The 12,346-nt window shown below is 37.0% G+C and overlaps 2 protein-coding genes across 3 annotated transcripts; one reads left to right on the plus strand and one right to left on the minus strand.

Annotated features, from left to right (window-relative positions):
- Positions 1-709: 709 nt before the first annotated feature.
- Positions 710-3,469, plus strand: LOC101209688 (cyclin-D5-2). Of its 2 annotated transcripts, none has more exons than XM_004141356.3 (5): positions 710-1,456; positions 1,577-1,663; positions 1,742-2,033; positions 2,120-2,256; positions 2,343-3,469. In XM_004141356.3, exons 1-5 carry the CDS (start codon positions 1,247-1,249, stop codon positions 2,568-2,570), a joined length of 954 nt encoding a protein of 317 aa, XP_004141404.1. In that variant the 5' UTR covers positions 710-1,246; the 3' UTR covers positions 2,571-3,469. The 2 variants fall into 2 exon arrangements, with proteins under 2 accessions (XP_004141404.1, XP_031740392.1); XM_031884532.1 differs by having other exon boundaries at positions 1,413-1,456; positions 1,577-1,668.
- A 1,427-nt stretch (positions 3,470-4,896) lies between these two features.
- Positions 4,897-10,925, minus strand: LOC101221694 (calcium-transporting ATPase 1). Its single transcript, XM_004141239.3, has 7 exons — positions 10,105-10,925; positions 8,900-8,954; positions 6,861-8,812; positions 6,470-6,628; positions 6,092-6,263; positions 5,703-6,001; positions 4,897-5,572 (listed from the first exon to the last, which is right to left on the minus strand). Exons 1-7 carry the CDS (start codon positions 10,279-10,281, stop codon positions 5,324-5,326), a joined length of 3,063 nt encoding a protein of 1,020 aa, XP_004141287.1. The 5' UTR covers positions 10,282-10,925; the 3' UTR covers positions 4,897-5,323.
- Between the last annotated feature and the right edge of the window lie 1,421 nt (positions 10,926-12,346).

Consider the following 12,346-nt stretch of genomic DNA (forward strand, 5'->3'; position numbering starts at 1 on the left):
CACAATTACCAAGAAAAAGGAAAAAAATTGCTAACTTACACTCTTACACGTCGTGGTTTTGGTCAATTTCCAATTTGGTATAATTTGCTACTAAATTCAATTTGGTATAAATATAATTTTAAAACCTTCATTTTAATCACTATAGTTTTTCTCAACGAACTCTAAATTTATTATACTCCTTCATTAAATCATCTATTTCATTATTTTTTCAGTACAACAAGTAAGAAGGTATAGATTTTAAACATATGATATCAAATAAAAGAGTAATATATATCAATTACTACAAACTTATCCCGTTCAAACTCACCCGAACAACAACAACTACCCACTTCAACATTCAATACACAACACAACTACCAAGGGATAAGGTAACCCAAAAAGCACAAGGCTCTTCAAAGAATGACTTTCCTTTCCAAAATCCATCACAACAAACGCTCGTGCACCAAACTACGTTCAATTTATTATCTTTTGAAGAACATTTGAGACCAATAGTTAGTTATTATAACTAGATATGATAGTTTGTATTTGATGTGTAAATAATTTTACTTTGGGTTATAATAAAATGTGTTTGATGATAACGATAGACGAGAAAGGTGTGTTCGATGGAGAAATGTAAGTTAAGAGAAAAAGAAATGAAAGTAGAGGCCGAGGGAGTAAATGGAAAGGGAAGAAAAGTATTGGGTGCGGTTATAGAATACAGAAAGTACTTATGTTTATGGTACGGTAAGTAACCAATAGTATTAATAAAAGTGGACAGTGAGAGATCTCTAAAAGGATTGGTGCGTGTATCTCACTACCGTATATTCAAACAGTCTCACTCAAAGTCCAATCCAAACCCCAAACCCCAAAACACATAACTCACTCACTCTCTCTGCTTTTCAGTCAAATGCTACTCTTCTCTATTCAAAACCCAAACACATAACACAACCATTCTCTCTCTAAACCCCCTTCCCTCCCCTTCAACCAAAAGCCTTTCCAAAATCTCGCCACGTTCTGTGAATACCCAGATTCGTTTTTTCTTTTTTTTCTTTTTTTTGTTTTTCTTTTTTTTCTTTTTTTTTTGTTTCTTTCCTTTAATCCTTTCCTTCTTCTGTAACTGCTGAATAACACCATCTCTGCTTTCATCTCCCCACTTTACCCTGTTCTTGTTCTGGATTTGCTCTTTAGTTATTGCAGATTTTTTTTTTTTGTAATTGGATCTCTTCTTGAATGTGATAGAAGAGGAGGGTTTTTGGTTGTTGTGAAAATGGATGATGTTGGGGTTTGTTTGGATGAGGAGATTGTGGATGAACATACATTCATTGACATTGCTAATCCAAGCCCAGCAGAGGAAGATGATTATGTGGATACATTACTTGTAAAGGAGACAAGTTTTGGGTTTAGAAAAGATAAATCTTTGATGTTTGGTAACTGGATGAAATGTGCTCGTTTGGATGCAATTGCATGGATTCTCAAAGTTAGTTTTTTTTATTGAAAATTTTATTATTATTATTTTGTTGGGTTTTTGTTGTGTTTGATTGATTCATCTTGTCGTTCAATCAATTCAATTCAATTGATGATTGTTGTGATTTCACAGACACGAAATGTGTTTGGTTTTGGTTGCCAAACAGCTTATCTTTCGATGATATACTTCGATCGGTTTCTTTCAAGGAGAGCCATTACTGTAAGGTTCACTTTTTCTGTATCCTCTGTCAATGGCTTCTTAATTTTACTCTGTTAATTCAAAAATCCATGGCTGCAGAATGAGAAGCTGTGGGCGATTAGGCTACTGGCAGTGGCTTGTCTTTCCTTGGCATCAAAAATGGAAGAATTGAAGGTTCCAGCATTATCAGAATTTCCGGTGGACGATTTCAACTTTGAAAGCAAGGTAATCCAAAGAATGGAGCTTTTGGTGTTGAACACATTGGAATGGAAGATGGGTTCAACAACTCCTTTCTCCTTCATTCCTTATTTCATATCTAAATTATCCATTGAATCCCCACCAAGCAATAAAGTTTCTCAGATTGTCGAACTCATCTGGGTCATGATTAGAGGTAGTTTCTTCACATAACCCATTTCCATCGATTTCTCAACCAATCGGGTTTTTGTTCATTACATTACATTCAAATCTTTAATACAGAAACAAGTACACAAAACCATCGGCCTTCTGTCGTAGCAGCAGCCACAGCCATTTTAGCAACAATGGATGACAGATTAACAAGGAAAGCCTTGCAATTGAAGATGAAGTCCATTTCGCAATGTAGATATCTTGAAGTAGTAAGTTCCATTATGAAATTGAGGCTCTGTTTTTCCTTTTTTAGCCAAAAACTCTGCTTTAGTTTAATCTATCTCTTTGTCCACAGGAAGAAGTGATTTCTTGTTACAATCTGATGCAAGAGCTAAGATTGGAAAAATGTAGAGAAGAAGCAGATTGTTTGAAATCACCAGATTTATCACCAACCCAAATGAAATCCATGGATTGTTCAGAAAATTCATCAGTAACATCGTCGCTTGCCTCGAAAAGAAAACGGCTAAACTTTAGTAACTTAGATGAAAAATGTGGTGTGGCTGAAGCAAAACGGCCCCGGTAGAGAGAAGAGAAAAATGATAAGGAATGTTTTTGTTTTTCCTTTAAAGTTTCCATTTTTTTCCTTCTCACAAATGACTTCTGATGATAAATTAAGGGGGGTTTTGAAGGGGGCTTATGACACAATAATCGCTTGATTTGTTGATTAATTGATGAAGTTTTACCAGAAAATTACAAAGAAAAGGACAGATTTATTGGGCTGCACCTGCATGTAAAAATAGGAAAAGTGAAAGGTGAAGAAGAAAAGCTGATTCTGATTTTTATTAGGCCAAAGTCATAGGGAAGGACCAGGAGGAGGGCTCGAAAGAAAGCTGGTGCTTATAGTAGGACAGCTATTCTCTTACTTAATGCTCACTCTCTATTTGTTTATATTGTTTCACCCTTCCTTTTTTTTTTTTCCTTTGTTACTGCTTTAAAAATTATGGTGTTTTTTTTAGCTGTCTCTGCAGAACCCTGGCTTTTTTTTTTCATGGGATGCTGGGAATGCTTTTCTTGGTTTCTTTGAAAAAGGGACTGTAAAAGAAAGTTGAGAGAAGTAACAAGAAGGGGTGTGGGGAGTGTGGGGAGTGTGGGGGAAGTGTTGAAAAGAGGTGAGGAGTGATAGACAAGCTCTGTTTTATTGTGATTTGATGCATCTTTGCTTCATTTTAGCCTTCAAAAATGTTTCTTTGTAAAAGGTGAAAGTGATTGGATATGTTTGAATGTTTGGGGCAAGCCCTTTTGAGGTGGGGGCCAAGGCCAACCTCTTTTCCCTGTAAAAAAAAAAAAAAGGAAACTTAGAGCTTCAGCTCAGCTTCAGCCTGGTTGTTTTTCCAAGACATTGTTTGTGGAATCAGAACCCATTTCTTTTTAATCAGTGTAATATGGTTTGATCAAACTTCAATGATATTTGATTTTTGTGCACTGTGGACTCTGCATTTTCCCAATACACGCACTGTTAATCACTACTATTCAATGTTTAAACAAAACCAAAAAGTCCATATCCATCCAATGAAAGATGGATTGGAGCTATCAACCTAAAAGCCAAACACTTTTGGTTTGGCATTTACAAAAAGATTAATATCCCAACAAAGGGGGAATGAAAGTCAAGTTGAGAGTTTTTTTTTTAAAAAAAGCAGATTTTACCCATTTACCAAGACAAAGGTTAAAGAGTCTTCTTCATTCACATTCATCAAGGAGAGAGGAAACAAACAAAATGAAGTCCTTTGGGGATGGATGGGAGATATGGTCAGGATTCAGGTTGACGTCCCATAAGATTGCTTAAGGGATACACTGTGTGCAGTTATAAGTAGAAATTGTTCTTTTGCTGAACGAGAGCTACAGAAATCCAAGCTTGTCCAGTCAAAAACACACATAGCAAAAATAAGTACTTCTACTACTATGATGGTACTTTCTCTTTTGCATAGGATGCCTATTTCTCCTACCCAACTTGACACGTGGATTTCTCTTATTGGCATTTGGCTTTGCAAAAAAAGACCCCATCAAAAGTTAGTGTAATTTTTTTTTTCCATAAGGTGGTACAAAGGGGCAACTTTTGCACCCATATTTTATTTTATCCAACATTGGCTAAGTGATTCAGAATGTAGAATAAAGACAGTGATGCCAAAGAGGGGGTTTTGGACGGTGGGGATTTGATACCATGGAGAAATTTAGATATGATATGTCAAGGGAAAAGAAAATGAAAAGATGAGTGGTCTTTGAGAGTGATATTTCTTAATGAAGTGACAAAGGCTCTATTTTTCAAGGAAGCTTCTACTTCCAATGTATGAAACTTAATTTAAAAAGTGACATCTTCCTAAGCTTTCTTCTTTTGCACACAATGTGGTTTGATGATTGATAGGTTAGGGCGGTGCTAAAGCTTTGAGCTGTCATTTGGAAATTTGATGTGTGAGAGAGAGATTTGTCCCCACTGCCAAAGAGCATTCTTGTTTTCAGCCTTTTCCTACGCTCCTGTGTATCCCTCTCAAGGATATAGGTGAAAACTTCTCTTTTCACCCTTGAAAGCCTAATTTATTATCATTCAAAAAAGGCTGAATGGGGGATGATCACATAGTCCGCTAGACTTTGTAAGTTAGTTTGGCAATTCCTTTAAAGAAACTTGAATATTTTTACACCAAGTTTCGAACTTTCATTAAACGTGTTGTCTTTCTGTATCAACCAAAGCATGGTGAGATGATTATGTACTTGTACTTATCTATAGTTGAAGATTCATTCCTCCCTTCTAAAATTTTTGAAGGTAAAGAAAACGTTTAGTTTCACCTTGATGAGATTTGCTAAATAAGATAAAAGAGGATCAAGAAAGCAAATGCAACATTACTAATCACTAGTTATTTGTGAGCACAAACGGGACTCGGGATGAAACTATATAACCGTAACTAAAAGAAATACAAAAAATTGTTGATTGGAAATTAGAGCCAACAGAATACCAAGTAATAAATCAAAAGAAATGAGTTATAAATACAAGCATATTTAGTGGAGAGGACCTTTCATGATCCAATAATAACTGGTGTCCTATAAAGCTTCCTTTTGAAAAGGAAAAGAAAAGGAAAAAAAGAAATTGTTGGTAGGCAACTCTAGAGAGGGACTAAAAATATACAGAAAAGATCTTCAACTTCTGTTTAACAACGTTATCCTTACCTCAAGTTTTTGGTTAACTGATTGAAGTGTGGTTCAAATTTGTGAGGTAATGACCCCAAAAAATTTGGGAAGAGTATGAGTTGTCTAATCGAACTTTTCCAAGTTAGGAAGATGCTGTTTTCACTCTGATCCAACCGGAATCATCTTCAAAGCTGCTGCAATTGGCATCCCAAGGAATCCAAATAACACAGTGACAAACCATTGCTGGTGGTTTAGAGGATATGTGTTTGCAAATGTTCCCAGGAATTGGATGATTATGAACTGGAAAAGGACGGTGCAAGCAAGCACGGCGACAAAGACGTGGTTCTTCAATATTCCTTTAAACACGTTTATCTTTTCCATGTCTCTTGAGCTTATCTCATTAAAAACCTACAAGAAGCAGCAGTTTATCGACACGGTAAACTTTAGTAAGAAGGAACATGGATGTCAGTCAATCTGCTAGTAACAGACAAGAATATTACTCAAGCATTTGTGGAAAGGTCATAGGTCAATAAATTACCTGACAAAAGACGAATGCATTGAAAATCAGTGTATTCAGTATCAATCCAGAGTCCGGGCCATCAAGATGAAAAAGAGCTTGTCCCCTTGTCTGGAGATACCAAACTATTACAAACTGATATACTGACTGCCCTAAGATATTTCTCCACATCACATTGCTAATGAAATTCCCTTTCCGTCCAACTGGTAATCTCTTCATCAAGTCATCAGTAGGAGGCTCGGTTGCCAATGCAAGAGCTCCGAGTGTGTCCATTATCATGTTGACCCAAAGCAGTTGCACGGCAGTGAGGGGAGCATTTCCTAAGAAAACATCATTTGCAAATTAAGTATTTTCACAAAAAATTCACGAAGGCAAGGAGAATATAACTTCAAGAACCAATCGCAACCAACCTGTCAAACAGGCCGAAGAAAAATTGACGAGAAGTGCAACCACATTCACCGTTAGCTGAAACTGGACAAACTTTTGGATATTTATGTAGACTGAACGCCCCCATTTTGCAACAGTTGCAATTGTAGAGAAGTTGTCGTCAAGAATTATTACATCAGCACTCTCTTTTGCTACCTACATTTAGGTTTTATGTCATTAAGTTCAAGATTGTGTTGTATCTGCTCAATATGTATGTTAAAAGATTAAGTATTTGACTAGCAATTCCTTCTAACAACACAAGACCTCCCACTCCCACAAAATATTGTTGTTTATGGTAGGAAAATTTATTCATGGAAATTAAAGGATTCTCTGAACTAGCATCTTTAAGACAATTGGAGTACCTCAGTCCCAGCAATGCCCATAGCCAATCCAATATCTGCTTCATGAAGTGCCGGAGCATCATTCGTTCCATCACCAGTAACTGCAACGACCTCTTGAAAAGTGGTTCGTAAGTGCTTTACAAGAGTATGTTTATCCATTGGTGAAGATCGAGCCATAACCTGCACAAGAAATACCATAATTCTTTCAGCACGTCAATTCTTACATGGTCAACTAAGAGGGTACATGATGCCCCAGAGAACTAGCTAAAAAAGAACAACCAACTTTAGTAATGGCATAATTAATTTGTTTCTGTTAGTTCCCAAATCGACACCAACTTTGATTGTGTCCATTATTTCGGTTTGAGATAATTGTGAGAGTGACGTTCTAAAATCAAAATTATAGTAAATGTACCTGAAGTTTCGGTACTATTACACTCAATTCTTCCTCCTTCTTCTCCCGGAATTCAGGACCTTCAATTGCTATACCATCGTCAGTTAAAATCCCACATTCCCTAGCAATTGCTTTGGCGGTAGTGATGTTATCTCCCGTAACCATCCGTACGGTTATACCGGCGGCCTTACAAATTGCAACGGACTCCTTGACTCCCGGACGAACGGGATCCTTGATACCAACGATTCCTATGCACGTGTAGCCACAAGCGGGAATCGGACTTTCAGGGTTATAGTCGCCTTCAGTGTCCAGGTAAGCCAGGCACAAAGTTCGAAGAGCTTCGCCCGCAAATTCTTCGATGGTATCCTTCAAAAAGTTGATGGACTCTTCATTGAGAGGGACTGCCTGACCGTCGGAATCAAGAACTTTGTCACATGAAGCTAAAACGATCTCTGAGGCACCTTTGCTGTGCGCGCGGAAGCCACCGGCTGGGAGCTCCAAAACAACCCCCATTCGTTTCTTCACAGAATTGAATGGCTCGACTCTGGTGATTTTGGACTTTTGTCGTTCTTCTTGGAAATCCCCACCAAGCAAAAGGCCGAATTCCAGAAGAGCGGACTCGGTGGGTGTCCCAAGCGTCTCATTTTTACCATCTTTGTTCTTGACGATTTCTCCACCAGTGTTGTTAAATATCGATTGCAGCAAAATACCAACAGCGGAAACGGGAAGCTCTGTACGATAATCGGAACACTTGCTAGAATTGCTAACTTCCTTGACCTTGCTGCAGATGCAGGCTTTCACAACAGTCATGTGGTTAGTTGTCAAGGTTCCAGTTTTGTCACTACAAATGGTAGTAGCTGATCCCATCGTCTCACAAGCAGCCAAGTGCCTGACAAGTGCCTTATCGTTCATCATCTTTTTCATTGCAAATGCAAGACTTAGTGTCACCGCCAAAGGCAGCCCTTCAGGCACGGCAACCACAACAATAGTTACGGCGACAGCAAAGAATTCCAAAACTTCCCTTGCTTCATCTCCGGACCAGCTGAAGTAAGACCCTTCTTGAAGCTTGCGACTGAACAACCCTTGAACCAATACAGCGAAAGTTATAACAGCAAAAAACAGGCCTATTTTACCGATAATTGTTGCCACCCCATTGAGCTTTACCTGTAGAGGAGTCTCATCATCACCTCCTTCACTAAGAGTAGCCATCAGTTTTCCCCATTGGGTTCTCATGCCAACAGAAGTCACAACCATCTTACACGAACCATCCTGAACCTTTGTTCCAGACAACAGGAAAGGATTTTGAGAATTTACGTTGACTGGTTCGCTCTCACCTGTTAAACTGGATTCATTTATTAGAAGAGAGTACCCCGAAACGAAAAGTCCATCTGCTGGTACCTGGTCACCCATGGCAAGATGAACAAGATCACCAGGAAGAAGTTCGTATATAGAAATCTTTTGTCTCAATCCATTTCTGGTAACCTGAATCGCAATCTTCTTCTTTTCCCTGTCCAAATCCTTGAACTGAAGTGATTGCCTATAGTCACTGGTGGCAGTGACAAATACAACAAGCAAGATACTCGCAACAATGCCAAGCCCATCATGAGCACCTTTCGGCCACCCTTCCATCACTATGCCAACAAGAAGGGAAACAACAGCACAGAAAGCGAGTATCATTAGAGTCGTATCCTGGAGAGCTTCCCAAACAAAAAGCCAAAATCCTCGAGGTGGGCTTTCGGTGAATTTGTTAATTCCGTAAACGTCTCTTCTTTTCTTCATCAAATGGTCTGTAGTAGGAATGCCTTTCTCCGTTGATGTGGCGAGCTTAGTTGCAATACCCTCAGCGCCCCCATGAATCTTCAGCTTTTTCACGTCACGGCCGTCGACAATGGAGCCTGCTTCATCTGCACAAATTTCAAAACCTGCCTGTTTGACCTCTTCAGGCACAACATAATCAGGAGAAAAATCCAACCCTGCAGGCATTCAAAGACAGTGAAACATGAATTACTAGTCTATAACCTCAGTTCTCAGTTGATCGCATAATCAAAGAGCTTACTTACCATTGATAAACTGAAGCGCAGCTTGTGAAACCAAAACTGCAACTCTGAACTTCTCCTGCAACAGGTTTGAAAAAGAACAATTCAACATCAAAAGCAAAAGCAAAAACATAGAAAAGAAAATGATATTTGATTAGTTGTTGTTCAAGGTTGAACTCCAATGCACGTTAGAAATTTGTGGAAAGACAAGCAACCGTTGAACTTCATTACAATCTCTCAGTTCTGGAAAAAAGACTATTTACCAAGCTTATATCCCATCCCACAATTAGCAAAACCATAGATCGAAAGTTATGATGCATGATAATTTTTTCCTAGGTGTGATCACGAATTCTGATCATAAGATGTTTGTAAGTCCTATCAATCAGACAAATACAGAAGATCCCATAATATCAACCCAAGGGAAACACCAGGTCATTAATGTCGAGTTGACAAGTATGAAAGCTAAACGAAATAACTGTGGAGCCATACTCGCCAAATTCTTCCTTTCTAGATAAACTAGTTTCGATTACATATCATTTTGACGGCCTATTATACTCTCCTGACCCACAAAATAAATTTTGTAAATAGAAGTTTCAGGTTGACTCTTGAAAATTTTTCTATAAGCAATCGTTTCGAAGTTTCCTGTGGGTTTGGCTTGGTTTTTTGAAAAATGAGAAACATATGATTAATTGAATCTAATATTCAAAATTTTCAAACTTTGGGTTATTGTCTAAGTGGCTTCTAAAGGGAGCACTTTGAAAAGCGCAAAAGTCATCCTATGCTACCTTAATTTGAAAAATATTCTAAGATAATCGTTAGAACTTTAGAGTATTTTATAGGAAATCATGTGAAAATCTACGGTTGCTGATCATGCTTCGTAGTTCATATAATGGGTCCCTTTCAGCGGAATTAGCCAGTTCAAAAAATAACACGGAACACATGGATCAACCTTCTGTACTTTCCGCACCAACTAGCCAATTTTCACGGGTTGTGAAGAAATGGAAAGAGAATAATTCTGGTGAAATCTCTTATTCAAATTATACACTACACGGGTTTTTTCCCCTTCTTTTTTGACGATGAAGAATTAAGGAAAACGGACTGATTATTCGAATTTAGTAACTTCAGAACATCCACGTACTACATCGAGTTCACTAAGTCAAATAAACTACTACAGATTCAAGTAAATGTTAAGAAAAGAACGGGGTCAAGAATTAGAATGAATGAGATACCTGATTGGAGCGTCTAATAGCATTGGCCTCGAATCGTTTAGAAAGATTGGCAGTAAATCGAAACCTCCGTTTCCGATTCTTCACCAGCCAGCAAAGCCGCCTCCATCTTTGAAGCGCTTCGTCGGACGAGTTTTTCGGCTTCACGTCACCAAAATTCTCATTCAAATAACTTTCCATCTCCACTCAATTACCTTCTGACCTTCAAATCCAAGATCTACAGCAATTAAAGAAAAACAAAAACTCCAGATCTTGCTTCAACTTCAAGTACAGAGCAGAAATCAAGCCACGACAAGAGGCGAGAAGAACGGGAACATCAATCGCAGAAACGCACGCACAGAAACGCGTAAAGAAACTAAAAGAAAAAAAAAAGAAAAAAAAAAACAGAATAAAACAGTCAGCTGGTGTGTTGAGAATATAGAAAGAATCAGTCTCCTCCTAGTCGTCGATCTGATGCAGTCCTCTCTAATTAGGTTTTCACTTGTTCAAATATGGGGAGGAATAAAGAAACAGAAAAGTTAAACTCATGTAAGTTGAAGAAAGAAAAAAAAGAAAGGAACATATGATTCAGCAGCGTGGTTTTGACTCCAATTCCATGGCCACCGGTGGGTGACGTTTTATAATTGGCTGGTTTGAAGTAGAAGCAGACCCACCATTTTTGACCTCGATTACTGTGATTGGGTGTTTGGAACTTAGAAACCGGAAGGTGTTACGAAGTTTCTTCCACTCGCTTTGTTTACTACTTCCTGCTCTGTTTCTGTCAATTTTGAAGAAGCCACCGTTTTCTTTCGCTTTTCTTCTTTGGTTCTTTTTTACCTTTTACCTTTCAACATTATCTTCCTCCTCCTTCGGTTTACTATAGATGAATCATCCAACCTCTTCCGGTTTCTGCAGTCAATTTATTAAGTTTCTGTTTAAATTCTCCATTTGTTTATGCAGTAAATTTAATACTAAATTAGAAGTTTGTGTAACATTTATTTAAAAAATGATAGTTTAAAATTAAAAATGAAAGCAACTTGATAATTGCAGGAGACAACTTGATTTTTATATATATGGGAATCTTCACCTTTTTATGTCAACCAAATTGGTAGCTCTAAACGTTTAGGATTAAGTTCCTAATTTAGAAACCTTATGAACCATATCAACTTGAACTTCAAAATTAATGTACTAGATTGTAAATTGACCGACAATACCTTCACTAATTTGGTGTTTGTACTAAAAAATAATGTACAGTAAATTATTATTATGAGAAAATTTGTTTTTGTGTTCCTCGACAAACGAGATTAAGCTTTGGTGTAGTATCTAGCCACACACATTAGATGTTCAAGTTAGTATTAGGTTTACGTTTGTGAGCCTCTCATCTCCCCTCTAGCTTGAGCTATGAGCTCCCCAACTATAACCTAACCTATTAGACCTGTTAGTCCCTCTATTAATCATAGGCTTCTTCGAGCTTGCTTCTCATCTCACGAATCCCATTAAGCAAAAACTATCTTATACTTTTTCTAAGTAAATGGTCCCATGAATTGAACCTATAGTATTTTAATTAGTTATTAAGACAATTTCTTATTTTTTTACTAATGGTGGTTGACTTCACTACAATCTGTTTAAAGCCTTTCTTAAAAAACTGTACAAATTAGTGGCTTGATAAATCAAATCACATTCATTACGTGTTAAATTTGTTATTACTAAAACAGAAACTAATATGTCAATTGAGTGATGGAGGGGTGGAGAATTTATTGAGTATATCAATGAATGTACTATACCCATAAACATTTCTCCTTTTTACTCCAACATAAATACATTTTCAGTTGATCATAGTACTATGCAATAACTTGGAAGACTTACTTTTGACCTATCATGTCTTTAAACAAAGCGTGTCTGGCTAAAGTTGATTTCAACCTCTCTATCTTCTTTATTAGTTCGACGTTTATATTTTCCTTTTACTTTAAAATACTATTTTCTGTTGTGTTCGTTGTCGAAAGTTTGTTCAATTTTAGTTGAGACGATTTAATATTTTTATTTAATTATTCAGATTTACACATCAAACTTATAATGAATTTTAAATTTAGACTTTCAAATTTATTTTTTACTCAAGTTGATAATAAAAGGCTAATGATTTTTTTAAAAAATTAATATATTTTCAAAATTTATAGCATACAAGTCATAGATAACAAGAAATAATAAATTTAAAACGACAATAAACTACCAATAGAGAGTAAATTTAAAATTTATCAAACTTAAAAAC

Source organism: Cucumis sativus, chromosome 4 (genome assembly GCF_000004075.3).
Source record: "Cucumis sativus cultivar 9930 chromosome 4, Cucumber_9930_V3, whole genome shotgun sequence".
Lineage (NCBI taxonomy): Eukaryota > Viridiplantae > Streptophyta > Magnoliopsida > Cucurbitales > Cucurbitaceae > Cucumis > Cucumis sativus.